Source organism: Oreochromis aureus, linkage group 5 (assembly GCF_013358895.1).
Source record: "Oreochromis aureus strain Israel breed Guangdong linkage group 5, ZZ_aureus, whole genome shotgun sequence".
NCBI lineage: Eukaryota > Metazoa > Chordata > Actinopteri > Cichliformes > Cichlidae > Oreochromis > Oreochromis aureus.
This window is the reverse complement of record NC_052946.1, coordinates 15180166-15191922: the sequence shown is the minus strand read 5'-3', so window position 1 is coordinate 15191922 and position 11757 is coordinate 15180166. Positions and strand designations below refer to the sequence as shown.

The 11757-nt window shown below is 41.9% G+C and overlaps 2 protein-coding genes across 2 annotated transcripts; both read left to right on the top strand.

Annotated features, from left to right (window-relative positions):
* Nucleotides 1-257: 257 nt before the first annotated feature.
* On the top strand, nucleotides 258-6834 carry LOC116326470 (trypsin-like). The gene is made up of 4 exons (XM_031747791.2): nucleotides 258-406; nucleotides 2823-2964; nucleotides 3079-3345; nucleotides 6642-6834. The coding sequence occupies exons 1-4, from the start codon at nucleotides 258-260 to the stop codon at nucleotides 6816-6818; spliced, it is 735 nt and encodes a 244-aa protein (XP_031603651.1). The 3' UTR covers nucleotides 6819-6834.
* Nucleotides 6835-9438: 2604 nt separating this feature from the next.
* camk2n1 (calcium/calmodulin dependent protein kinase II inhibitor 1) lies at nucleotides 9439-10886 on the top strand. Its single transcript, XM_031747875.2, has 2 exons — nucleotides 9439-9954; nucleotides 10788-10886. Exons 1-2 carry the CDS (start codon nucleotides 9786-9788, stop codon nucleotides 10859-10861), a joined length of 243 nt encoding a protein of 80 aa, XP_031603735.1. The 5' UTR covers nucleotides 9439-9785; the 3' UTR covers nucleotides 10862-10886.
* Nucleotides 10887-11757: the final 871 nt, after the last annotated feature.

The window sequence follows — 11757 nt, the reverse complement described above, 5'->3', positions numbered from 1 at the left end:
ATAGGTAACAACAAGCAGGTCTGATGAAAGTATGAAAAAAATACGTTTTTAATCTGAACATGGAAATTTGTTTTGGGGGAAGCAGTTTGAAAGTCTGCTCGCGGTTAGATTTATGAATAGCGACTGGAAACAACTGTCAGCCGTGTCTCGTCTGTGTCTAATCTTCACAAAGTCCACTTCTACATATCCTAAACAGAACACACGCAACTTATGTTCCTTTCTTGGCTTGCTAATGTTTCCATACAGGCCGTGTGCTCATGCAGGGCCGTATAGTAGGTGGTCACACCGCTGCAAAAAATTCCATCAGATACCTCGTGTCACTGCAGAGTACCAGCGGCCAACACTTCTGTGGTGGATCACTAGTTCACAGGTACTGGGTCCTGACTGCAGCGCACTGCAACATCGGGTAAGAATGTTCAAGATCTGCCATTAGCAACAATCTGTGACTTCTAAAGTTTCATGTGTCTAAAAAAAATCCAACTACGGTTTTTCAGTCAGTTAGTTGAGCAATCTACAAACTACAGCATATACTGCAATAACTTGGTTGATCACCTAAATTTTAACTTTTAGCACTCAAATACTGTAGCATACCTCTAAACTTCGAAAAAAAAAAGCTTATGTTAAAGTAACAAATATCCTTGAGCACCGCCTTCCTCTCAGTTTGATTATTTCATAAGGGTTGGTGGCTGGACGTTTTAAACAGGTATAGTGCTATGTTAACAAGGGAATCTTAGTACATCATAGTAAACATCCATCGATTTTCTTCCACTTATCTACTTAAGGGTCGAAGGGGGGTGGATGAGAGGCAGGTTGCCAATCTTCCTGAGCTAACACATAGAGACAAACAACCATTCAGGCTCATATTCACACCTAAAGCCAGTTTAACACCATTTAACCTTAAGCCCATGGATGTCTTAGGCTACGTTCACACTGCAGGCGAAAGTGCATCAAATCTGACTTTTCTGACCCTATGCGACCCATATCCGATCATGGTATGACAGTGTGAACAGCACAAATCCGGTATTTTCAAATCCGATCTAGGTCACTTTTGTATGTGGTACTGATTCCAATACATATCTGGTGTTTTAGAACGCGACTGCTGTTTGAACGGTCATGTTGCATTAAATCCGTCTTTTACGTCACTGACACAAGACAGACGCCAAGCGCCCGGGAAGACATCGCGAACGCTTCCTGGCCATCCAGTGTAGATGTTAGTGAAACTGTTGGGAAGACAATGTTGGAGAAACGTGAACATTTTATTTGTACTGTATAATCTGCAGATTCTGACAGAAATCTGCAACTATCCTTTGAAGCACCGCTCCTCTCTTAACCCTTGGAGGTTCCTTAAACAGCAATAAGGATAGTAGTAGTATAGTAGTATAGTAGTTATTAGGCCATATGTAAATAACAAAATAACTTAAAGCAAAATTGGGAAAAGTAAAGTCCAAAACAAGTCTTTATATTAAGGGCCATCAGTCAAACAATACTGTTTGGTCTGGGTCTAAACAGAGCGCGTTGTGTGTGACGTCTTCTCTTGAGGGCTGTGAACGGTTCACACTAGAGCGCGTTTGCTGTCACATTTTATTTGTAGTGTGAACAAGACAAAAAAATTGGATTTGATCAAAAAAATCGGAATTGAGCATTAAGACCTGCAGTGCGAACGTAACCTTAGACTGTTGGAGGAAGCCACAGTAACCTGAAACAGGGAGAAGATGCAAACTCCAAACAGAAATGCCACAGCTTGGATTCTGAACCCAGGACCTTCTCGCTGTGAGAGAAGAAAGTCTCAGAGAGCCACCAGCATGGCCATAGACTTAATATTTATGGGCATCCACACAGGAAGAGAGTAACAGCATGGTAGCAAACAAGGGACTGCAAACGATCTAAGAAATTCAGCAACTTGTAGCAAGAACAAGTGAAGTAAGTAAGCAGCACCTAAGTATGTCAACTTTAAGCTCAGAGATTATGGGAGCCAAGGGTGGAGTTTGTTTGACTTGTGAGAAGGTGGTAAATACATCAGAGGGTTATCTATGTAACCTGGAATGCCCACTAGGCACTGCAAGTTGTGTGCATCATTTCCAAATGTGGGCTGGCTATACTCCACAGCCTTCATTTGTGTGAACTCAGATGTAGCCGATCAAAAGAATGGATTGTCAGCCACAAATCAAGGATGAGGATATGTACACTTCCATCATAAATCTGAAACACTTTCACGGATGGGAACATTTCTCTGGCATTTTTTCAGTACACTGTGGTTCAGAGTTAACTTGGCATGATTTTCTATTGCGAGCAGATGGTCCCAACAGATGCCTAAACACAAACATTCATTCTGCTGTGGGTAGGTAACGTCAGGACACAAACTCAACCTCTATGGGGGCCAGTGGGAAGTCAAACAGCACACAGATGCGGTTTAGTCAGCCGACCTTGGCACATCACTGAGAAAGACAGTGAAGTGTGATCTTGTCTGGATGTAGGAAATTGGCCATATTTCTGTCACACTGTCCCCATCCCCGCCTGCTCACAGTAAGCCATTGTTCACCGGCAGACAAGCAGTTCATGGTGGTCACGATCAAGCCCTGTGCACACTTTGAGTTTGACTTTGTATTCAGGTCGTTTTACTTCATCTTCGTCTTTCATTCATTTAGTAAAATACAAACAAAAAGCTAACTAAATAGCTGACTAAGCTCATATTATTTGTGGGATTAAACAAAAGGCTTCTTTTGTTTCCTCTTTCAAAGAGATCACGATTACACGATTACATCTCCGTGGCTTTTTAGTGCTCTGTTAACAAATGTTATGCAACATGGATTTCTGTGTTTTAGGGCAGAGCAAATGATGATAGTGGCAGGCGACTACAAGGTAAACATCTTTGAGGGTACTGAGCAATACGCTAAGCCCCGCATCTTGGTCATCCATCCGCTGTACAACAGGAGCACCAACAACGCAGACATCATGCTCATTAAGGTGCCGCAGAAACGGTGCAGTAAAGTTACCGGTGGTTTGTTAAAATTTAATCTGTTACATCTTTCTTTTTTAAAAAAACATGTTCACATGGAAACTGTACAATTTTCTGTCCAGCTGCGGGCTCCCATGGTTCTGAACAAATACGTGTCGCTGGCGCCTCTTCCCAGGCAGGGGACAGGTGTAGCTGAAGGCCACGTGTGTCGGGTGTCTGGGTGGGGCTACAATAGTCTGGAAGGAGGCCAGGTGCCTGTCACACTCAGGACAGTCACAGTGCCCATTGTCTCAACTGCAAGGTGTAACAGCAGTGACTCCTTTAATGGAAACATCACAGCAAACATGATCTGCGCTGGCTACAGCACTGGAGGCAAAGATGCATGCAAGGTACAAAGAACAAAGACACCACCTTTCACTAATCAGGAAAAAAAAACCCATGTTTTTAAAAGTTTCAGCTGCAAGGTAAGTGAGTGTTGGACACCGCCACGGCCCTCTGTGCCAAGCATGTTCATTTGATGTTTTGAAAAGGCGAGAAACTCATTTTGAAGTAATAGATTCTCAGAGGTACCATCCATGGTTATCACACAGCACAAGCTGAGCCTATTTTCATCATCTCACTTAAGAGCAAAACAATAACACAGTTCTGGAGACCTCTTTCCCCGGACAGTGTAAGGATACAGTTGATCATGTCGGTGTTGGTTTGAGCTACAGGCTTTTATTAAGGAGACATGCCTGTTTGTCCTGAAACATTACTGCAGTTGTAATAATTGCATAAGAGATAGAAAAGCAACCCTTAAAGTAATCTCTATGTAAAACCTGTGTGTTGGGGTTTTTTTAAGCAATAATAATGAATGAAGACATTATGATTTAAAGACAAGTATTAAAACAAAAAACACCCAAAACTTTTCTAAAGGAAAAGCAGACCAGCTGTACTCAGTCAAGTTTAAATCCATACCTTGTTGGCCAGTTGTAATTTGTCTTCACCACTATATCCTAAAAGCCACATGTGAGTATTTCACACATCAAATGCGTTATACATGAGATACGGTACTGTGCAAAAGTCTTAAGCCGTCCATCATTTCTTTATATTTTGCTAAGAAAATGGGAAACGGGTGCAGTGAATTACTGAAACACTGCACCTGTTGGATGTTGGCTGCCTTTTGTCTCTGTCGAGATGATCCCACACTGCTTCAGTAATGTTGAGGTCCAGGCTCTGGGGAGGCCAATGCAATGACTGACGGTGTTCAGGTGTGAGTCTTTCTATCCAGATATGGTTTTGCAGTGTGTTTGAGATCATTGTCACCCTTAAAAACACAGTTGTTGCCATTCAGATGCTGTCTACATGGTATCCAATGATACTTCTGTGTTCATAATTCCATCACTTTTGACAAGATCACTGGCTGCAATGCTTCCACCATGTTGACACCAAGATGGCTGTAGACAAAATTTGGATTCATCGCCCATAAGGCCTGTCACCGCTGATTTTCAGTCCAGTTCTTGCATAATCTGGCATTCCTCAGTCTTTTCTCCCTCTTCTCTTACCTTAAAAATGCCTTTTTGACAGCCACCCTTCCACTGAAACCTTTTCTGATTAAGCTCTTGCAAAAAGTTTACATTTTAGCCAGATAAAACCAATTAATCTGGCTAAACATAAATTGGTTGTTTGCTAAGTTGTCTGTTAGAAACAACCCTTATTCACATCTTGACTTAGGTGCCCTTTTAAAGCTTGAATGATTCATAGAGAAAACATTTCCTCATGAAACTGTGGCACAAACATGAACTGAATCATTCAGTAATAAAAGATTCTCTGTAAAACATAGATCTGGCATTAACACACTCATAGGGATGAGGGGGGACAAGGAAATGAGGTAGAGACAATATATACACTCACAGGATAATAAGAGGATACACAACAAGTAGGACGCACAGCTGGAAGCTATAGGAATAAGGAGGTGGGGGAAGTAAACACAACGCCAGACAAAGAGAGGAACAGTTACCAAAATAAAACAGGAAGACACATCTGAATGGGAAACAATGGTTAACTTAACACAGGGGAGCACAGAAAGACGAAGGACAAAAATAGATGAGACTGGAACACAAAAAAACACAAAGAGAAACTAACTCAAAGCAAATCGGAACGTCAGCAGAAACTGAAACTAACAAGAACTGAAGGCTCGACAATCAGTGGAAAAAAAGGAAAGATCAGACCCAAATAACACGGCTATAAAGTACACCATAAGAGTCTATACAAAACATGAGCTAAACAAAACTTGAAAATAACACGACAACTGAATAGCCTGGAAACTGAATACTGGCTAAACAAGGAATACAGAAACTCAGCCCAGAGGGTAGCCTAAATGCAGGACTTCTTCCAATAAAGAAGCAAAAATCCAAACAGGGTGCAGGAAAAGTAATTATAAAAAACGAAGAAGTCACCAAGGAGACATGAAACCTAAACATAAAACATTCTCACAATCCAAAGGAAATATGAGCTCACAAAAACTGAAAACCCAGGGACGAAAACCAATGACACATGCCAAATGAGTGAAAAAGCAGCCAATGCCCAAACAAAAACTTGGAAAAAAATTTTGAAAGAAAAACATGACAATACAATGGGTGGCTCAAGACTATTGCACAATGCTGCACATTTAAATAATGGAGCATGTAAACTAAATTTTAGTGTAAGAAGAGGCAACAAATTCACCTTCTTACACTTAATGGTGTTTTACAGGAACTACAACTACATAACATCATGTGGGTTATTAGCCAAGAAACAATAGGTACAATAGGCCAAAGTCACAAGATAAAAACATGTTTTCTAATTATTTATTTCTGGACTTCACACTCCTCCACGCTGTTCTTATTTATAAAGTGCTCTACAAACCCGAACATTACGGCTAACAGGTGGATTTTCCCATTTGAGTGCAGCTAGCCAAACAGCCACTTACTGCTAAAGAGACAGAGTGAAAGTAGACAGTGTATCCTCGGTTTCTTCACATAAAACACAGGGGCAGCCAGGGGCAGCACAAAAGTGATCCCCTTAAACTGATTTTTAGTTTTAGTGTGTTATTTTCCTGTGAGTTATTGATTCTGTTGCTAGTTAACTAACATAAACTAATGTAAGTCTATTAGCCGCAACCAACCAACCACATGACGTCGCGTTGCGTACTGACAGAAGATGGCACTAAACATGTTTTTAAAAGTTTCACTTTAAGCACTCATTTCTTAAATCCAGCTTCACAGACAGTGTTACAGCTATGTCAGTTTTAGAGAGCAGGGCTCAATGGTGCAAATTAGCTGTTATATGTGTATCATTTTATGTCCCTTTTAAAGTAATAGCCACATTTTACACGATTTCAGGTATCTTTTTTTTATAAGAAAGTTTTTAAACACCACATTTATGCATTTTGGGAATCAGTTGATGTTGTTCTTTGAGCTAAAACAGACCAAAAACAAGTAACCTTCGATGCCTGGGATATCTGACCCACCTGGGCGGTAAATGCTTTTTGAAATAGTCTCCTATGAGGCGCCCATGTTCAGACACTTTGTATTATTTTGTGTATCATGTAACATCAGGGAAATTAAAGCAGCTTTACATCAATACTACGGTAACAAAAAACTTTTCCAGGACTCACATTGTGAAATGGGAACTAATAGAAGGGTTTTATTGTTATTTATTACAGGGAGACTCCGGTGGGCCGCTGGTGTGTGACAGACGGGTCTATGGAGTTGTATCCTGGGGCAATGGTTGTGGTGATGCTAAGTTTCCTGGAGTCTACACGGCCGTGTCCAGATTCCGCCGGTGGATAGATCAAACCATCTACGGGTCATACCTCCGTTGCTTCAAACCGTGGAGATAGTGAAAGCAGCCATTTGTGCCTGAAAGGAAACATTCCCATAAACACATTTAAGTTAGCATGGATAGGAAGTGGTTCTGTTGGAAGCTGCAGTGGCTCTTGAGAAAAACATTGCCGTGATAATTCAGATCACCTTTTGAATATAGTTAAATGCTGGATATTCTCAAATAATTATTATGATTATAGGATTCACTAGAATGTGCACCATTTACAGCTACTGTAAATGTAATTATAGTAGAGCTCACAGATTTGTGAAACTTTTTTGATTCCAATAAAACACTCTGGGGCTGGTGTGGAGTTGTGTCAGGTCTGAATGCTAAATGACGAAAATCAGTTTTGGTCATAGTTTGACTTTTGCACAAAAAAGATAAATAGAAAAATCTGATCATGTACTTTCTATCTTGAAATTGTGCATTCTATCACTTAAACTAAAAAACAACAACCAAAACACTTATTTCTAATCAGTTTCTCATGTGGTATACACTCAACTAGTAATTATTTAAATGCTAAAACTGGCTTGGACCCCATTTTTTTGTGGCACATCTTAAAGGTGCTCTACTGGACTGAGTTCTGGTGACTGTGGAGGCCATTTGACCACGCTGAACTCATTATCATGTTCGAGAAACCACAGTGAGATGATCTGAGTTTTGTGACATGTCCAGTTATCCTGCTGGAACGAGTTATCAGAAGATGAGTACATTGTGATCATAAAGGGATGGACGTGGTCTGCAACAATAATCAGGTAGGCCGTGGTGTTTAATCATGCTCATGCTGAATCATCGATACAGCTACGCTGTAATATGTTGCACGTTCAGAAATGCTCTTCTGCGTACCTTGATTGTAACCAGTGGTTATTTCATGTTCTGTTTAAAAGCAGGCTAGCCACTTGCCTGTTTGTACTTTGAAGTCTTCCCCCACAACTTGCACTTCAGAGCCACGTGTAGCACCCTTTGGTTCCACACCTTGCTGCGTGGCATCTCCCTCAATCTTCCCCCCTGCCTTCCTGTCTATGTCTCACTGTGACTCTGATAAATGCAAGCTAGCAAAAACAATGAAGAATTTGAGGCAGCATTTGAGTCAGTATCTGATGACAATATATGGAGTCATTTATTTGAACAAACCACACCCACACAGGCCTGAAAGAGAAGTTCATCTGAGTTTTAACTACTGCAGTGTTTATTCTTTAAATAAATTTAAAAAAAATCTAATTTAACTAGTCATAAAGCTGTAATTCCACGAAGACATACTCGAGCCAAGTTCAGTATAACGTGAGCATCAAACCAGCTTATTCAGCAGCTCCCCTGAAGCTTTAGGAAAGAAAACATGACAAATACTTGATTTAGCAGACAAAAAAAAAAGAATTTACAAGAAACAAAATGCACTCTTTCACAATCCAACACTCTCAAGAGTTTACTGCTACTATTTTATTGGGTTACTTGTCTTCATTGCTTGGGAGCTTTAAGACCAAAAACCAGTCTTGATGGCAATGTAACCACATTTTGTGAAAAATATTGTTCTTTGAGATGCTCTCATATGAAAGAAGGATCTTCTGATAAAATCATTGCCACCTCAGCTCCGAAGGGAGGAGGTGTGTCATGACGGCACATAAAAGTTAGCTCTGCTGCAGGCTCCCATATCATTTTTCATTTCATTGTCTGTGTAATGATATTTAGGGAAGTTCCTCCGAGAAAGGATAGTCTATCTCAAGACTGAATACCTGTCCGTTCCTCCATGCCCTATCTGTTTTGTAAGACGGTCCATTGTACTGTCATACCTATAGAAGTGAGATTAATGCAAACAGTAGACAGCAGTGGGTGGTAAAAAAAAGTTCCAGAGGAATCAGTTTAACCAAACACCTTTTCAGGCTGCGTTAGACTTTTCTGTGCTAACATGAGGCGAAATGTTCTCAGTGTGGATCCTATTATACTATTACAGCATATGTATTTATGTTATGAAGAAAAAATTCATACATACTGTCTTCTTTCTGGGCGGTCTACTTGATATTTAGCCATCGTTTCTGTAACGTGGGTTATATTTTAAACAAACACAGTCACTGCTTTGTTATGCTAACCCTCGTTCTTTTCACTCCAAAATGCTGATGTGCAGTTTCCCGAGATACTGTGGGCAATAACGTGAAAACAGCACCAGGGCCTCAGCTGGGAACTTAAAGTGCGCCACGGGGCCAAAAGTCACATCCCAGCCTGTGAAAAGACTGCCATCATCTGGTGAGGTTTGACGGTCTCTTAAACCCCACGAACCCTAATAAAAAAATCTGAAAATTAATAAAAGAGGCTCGAGGTTTTAATATTTCGTGCTCGTCAACTGGTGGCGCAATCGGAATTGTTTCCCCCCTCCACACATAAAGATCTGAATCGATTCCCATTTATGTGCCACCTTCGAATTTCAAATCGCCATTTGTTTTTATTGCATCCACATTCGCGGAGAGAGGAGCATTGGTAGTACTACACCACCACTCCAGCTGGACTTGGCTTCTCTGGGCTGCACCAGAAAACCCCCGAACAGCTCCCTCGCCAGGTCTCCCCGGGATCCGTGTTTTGCATCGCTCCTCAATTTGCATTTCTTCCTCAGATTTTCCGTGCGACGGGTTCAGCCGCTCAAAACCAGCGGGCGCTTCACGGCTCGGTTATACGCGCGCCTCCATTTCCAAAGCAATACGCACAGAGAGAAAGCCTGTGGATTTTTTTCTCCCCCCATTTTCTTTTTTCTTTGAATAATGTTGCCGAACCTCCACAAGCAGGGAAACTGAGGACATTTTGAGTTACTGATATTTCTGTCGCGCACCTACGGAGACAGACACGTGTCTTCGGGGTACGCAGAAAGGGCTAGGTCGTGCCAGCAGATTTCATTGTTTATTTTCCCCTTTTGTTTGTTACGAAGGAGCCGGTTCAAGCTTGGCGACGAGCTATACATTTCAGTTTGTGCGCCTTGGTGATAAAGACGCATTTGGAGATGTCGGAAGTGTTGCCTTTCAACGAAGAAAATATGAGTCATTATGGAAATGAGGGCGACGAGGGACACCTTTCCTTCACCTGTCGTCTTCAAGACACCAACAACTTCTTCAGCGGCTCACAGAACAAACGTCCGCCGAAACTCGGGCAAATAGGCAGGAGCAAACGGGGTAATTATATAATTAAGGCGTTTTCGCCTGTATGGTGATGTGGTGAATGCGCACAGCGGCTGTCAGTGCACCATATTTAAGGATGTTTGCCTGTGAAACCAGATCGGCAACACTGTTGCCTTGACGTGATGTTCAGTAGAGTGTATGGTCAGCGAACCAGTCTGATGTTTGCATGCGTGTGCATTGTGTGGGTTTCTTTTTTTTTTTTTTTTAATTATTCTGTTCGCATTGCTACACAAGTTGGATGCGCAGTGCGTGCTGCTAAATGCCTTCTGAATCTTGCTCAACAGAGTTGTGCTGATTGTCCCCTCCCAGATGAATGGCTGAACGAGTTTTATATGCAGTGTGATGGAGATTTTTGTGTTTGCATGATCAAGTCAGGCTGGCCATGTATGTGCTTTTGTGTGTCCTGCATTCCTGCAAATACCCAGGTAGATAGTCCTTGAAAACTGAGGCTCAGTTGTGGTGGCACAGACATTTAGACAGAGATAGTTTTATATACAGTAGTGCACAGAGACATGGGCAAACACAAAGACACATAAGACTTGCACCTGTAGGTGCACAGCCGACACTCGTACACAGTCACACCTGCACATTCCCAAATATGCATCAGAGGCACCGATGCACATTCGTGGTTATCGCTCTCTTTTTGCATGGCCTTACGCTCTCATGCATGCACAAATCACTTATGCTCATACAGTTGCAGCACTAACGATTCAGGGCTTTGACACCCTTGTGTCGATGTTAAATTTTCAAGACGCCACACCAAGATGAGTCCCCCCTTTCCTTTCCCCTCCCCTCCCCTCATTAACTCTCTCCCCTGTCATCCACAGTTGTGATTGAGGATGAGAATGGCGACGACGAAGCGCAGAAAAATGGAACAGAGAAGACCCCGGCAGAGGCTTAGAGTGCTCGGCACACCCCCCCCCCCCTCAAAAGACAGTCTTTAAATTTTTTTATGGCGATATTTACCAGTTTTAATCCAAAGACACTGTATATAAGCACTTTCTCTCATGTGGCAGCAAGCAGCACTTCCACACCCTCCTCTCCCAGTCAGTCATGACTGTCCGGATGACACATGCTGGCAGGGGTGGGAGATGGCAGCAAAGGAGACCCCCAGGTGGACCCTCCCCCCTCACTCCCAACACACACTTACACAAACACACACGCACACACACACACCCTCAACTACAGGGTTTTGCCATAAATACAAACGCAGGAGAAGGCAATGGGGAAGGGGGAGGGCAAGGGGTGCAGTGGTGGGGGGTAAAGGCAGGAGGCAATGCTGTCGAAATGCAGAAATCAGGGACAGGATACAAAAATAAATCTAATATAAAACCTAAAGCACACAATTCTCCTATATCTTATCAATCAAACCTGTGGTACCATTTGTTCTGCTCTTCATTTTGAGCGAGGGCAAATGAATAGCAGTTTGTAAATATGGAAAGGGTAGCCCATATTTTCTTGCACAAAGTGGGAGTTGGTAAACTGGTTTGTTTGGTGTTGAAGACTTTATTTATTATTGATCCTTGGGAACATGTCTTTTGCAGTGACTTAAAGCCTGAGGGAGTGTTTTTTTGTATGTTGAGAAAACTGTGAGCAAACGAGAGTGATATTTTTTTCACTTAACAATTCTTGATGTTGCCTGAGTGTTTTTTGTTACCATACTTTGCAGCTAACGAGTCATTTATATACCGTGTACCTCCCACCTGTTTGTAAGCTTCCCAGGCTTTCACCTGGATTGGTTGATACTGTAACTTGACTGTACACACCTTATTGATAACAAAAAAAAGACTATTTATA

Excerpts from the sequence above, each read along its gene's own strand:
- camk2n1 (XM_031747875.2), top strand. The coding sequence starts at position 9,786 with ATGTCGGAAGTGTTGCCTTTCAACGAAGAAAATATGAGTCATTATGGA. Across the intron at positions 9,955-10,787 it reads AATAGGCAGGAGCAAACGGG|TTGTGATTGAGGATGAGAAT; the intron begins GTAATTATATAA and ends TGTCATCCACAG.
- LOC116326470 (XM_031747791.2), top strand. The coding sequence starts at position 258 with ATGCAGGGCCGTATAGTAGGTGGTCACACCGCTGCAAAAAATTCCATC. Across the intron at positions 407-2,822 it reads GCAGCGCACTGCAACATCGG|GGCAGAGCAAATGATGATAG; the intron begins GTAAGAATGTTC and ends TCTGTGTTTTAG. Across the intron at positions 2,965-3,078 it reads CAGACATCATGCTCATTAAG|CTGCGGGCTCCCATGGTTCT; the intron begins GTGCCGCAGAAA and ends TTTTCTGTCCAG.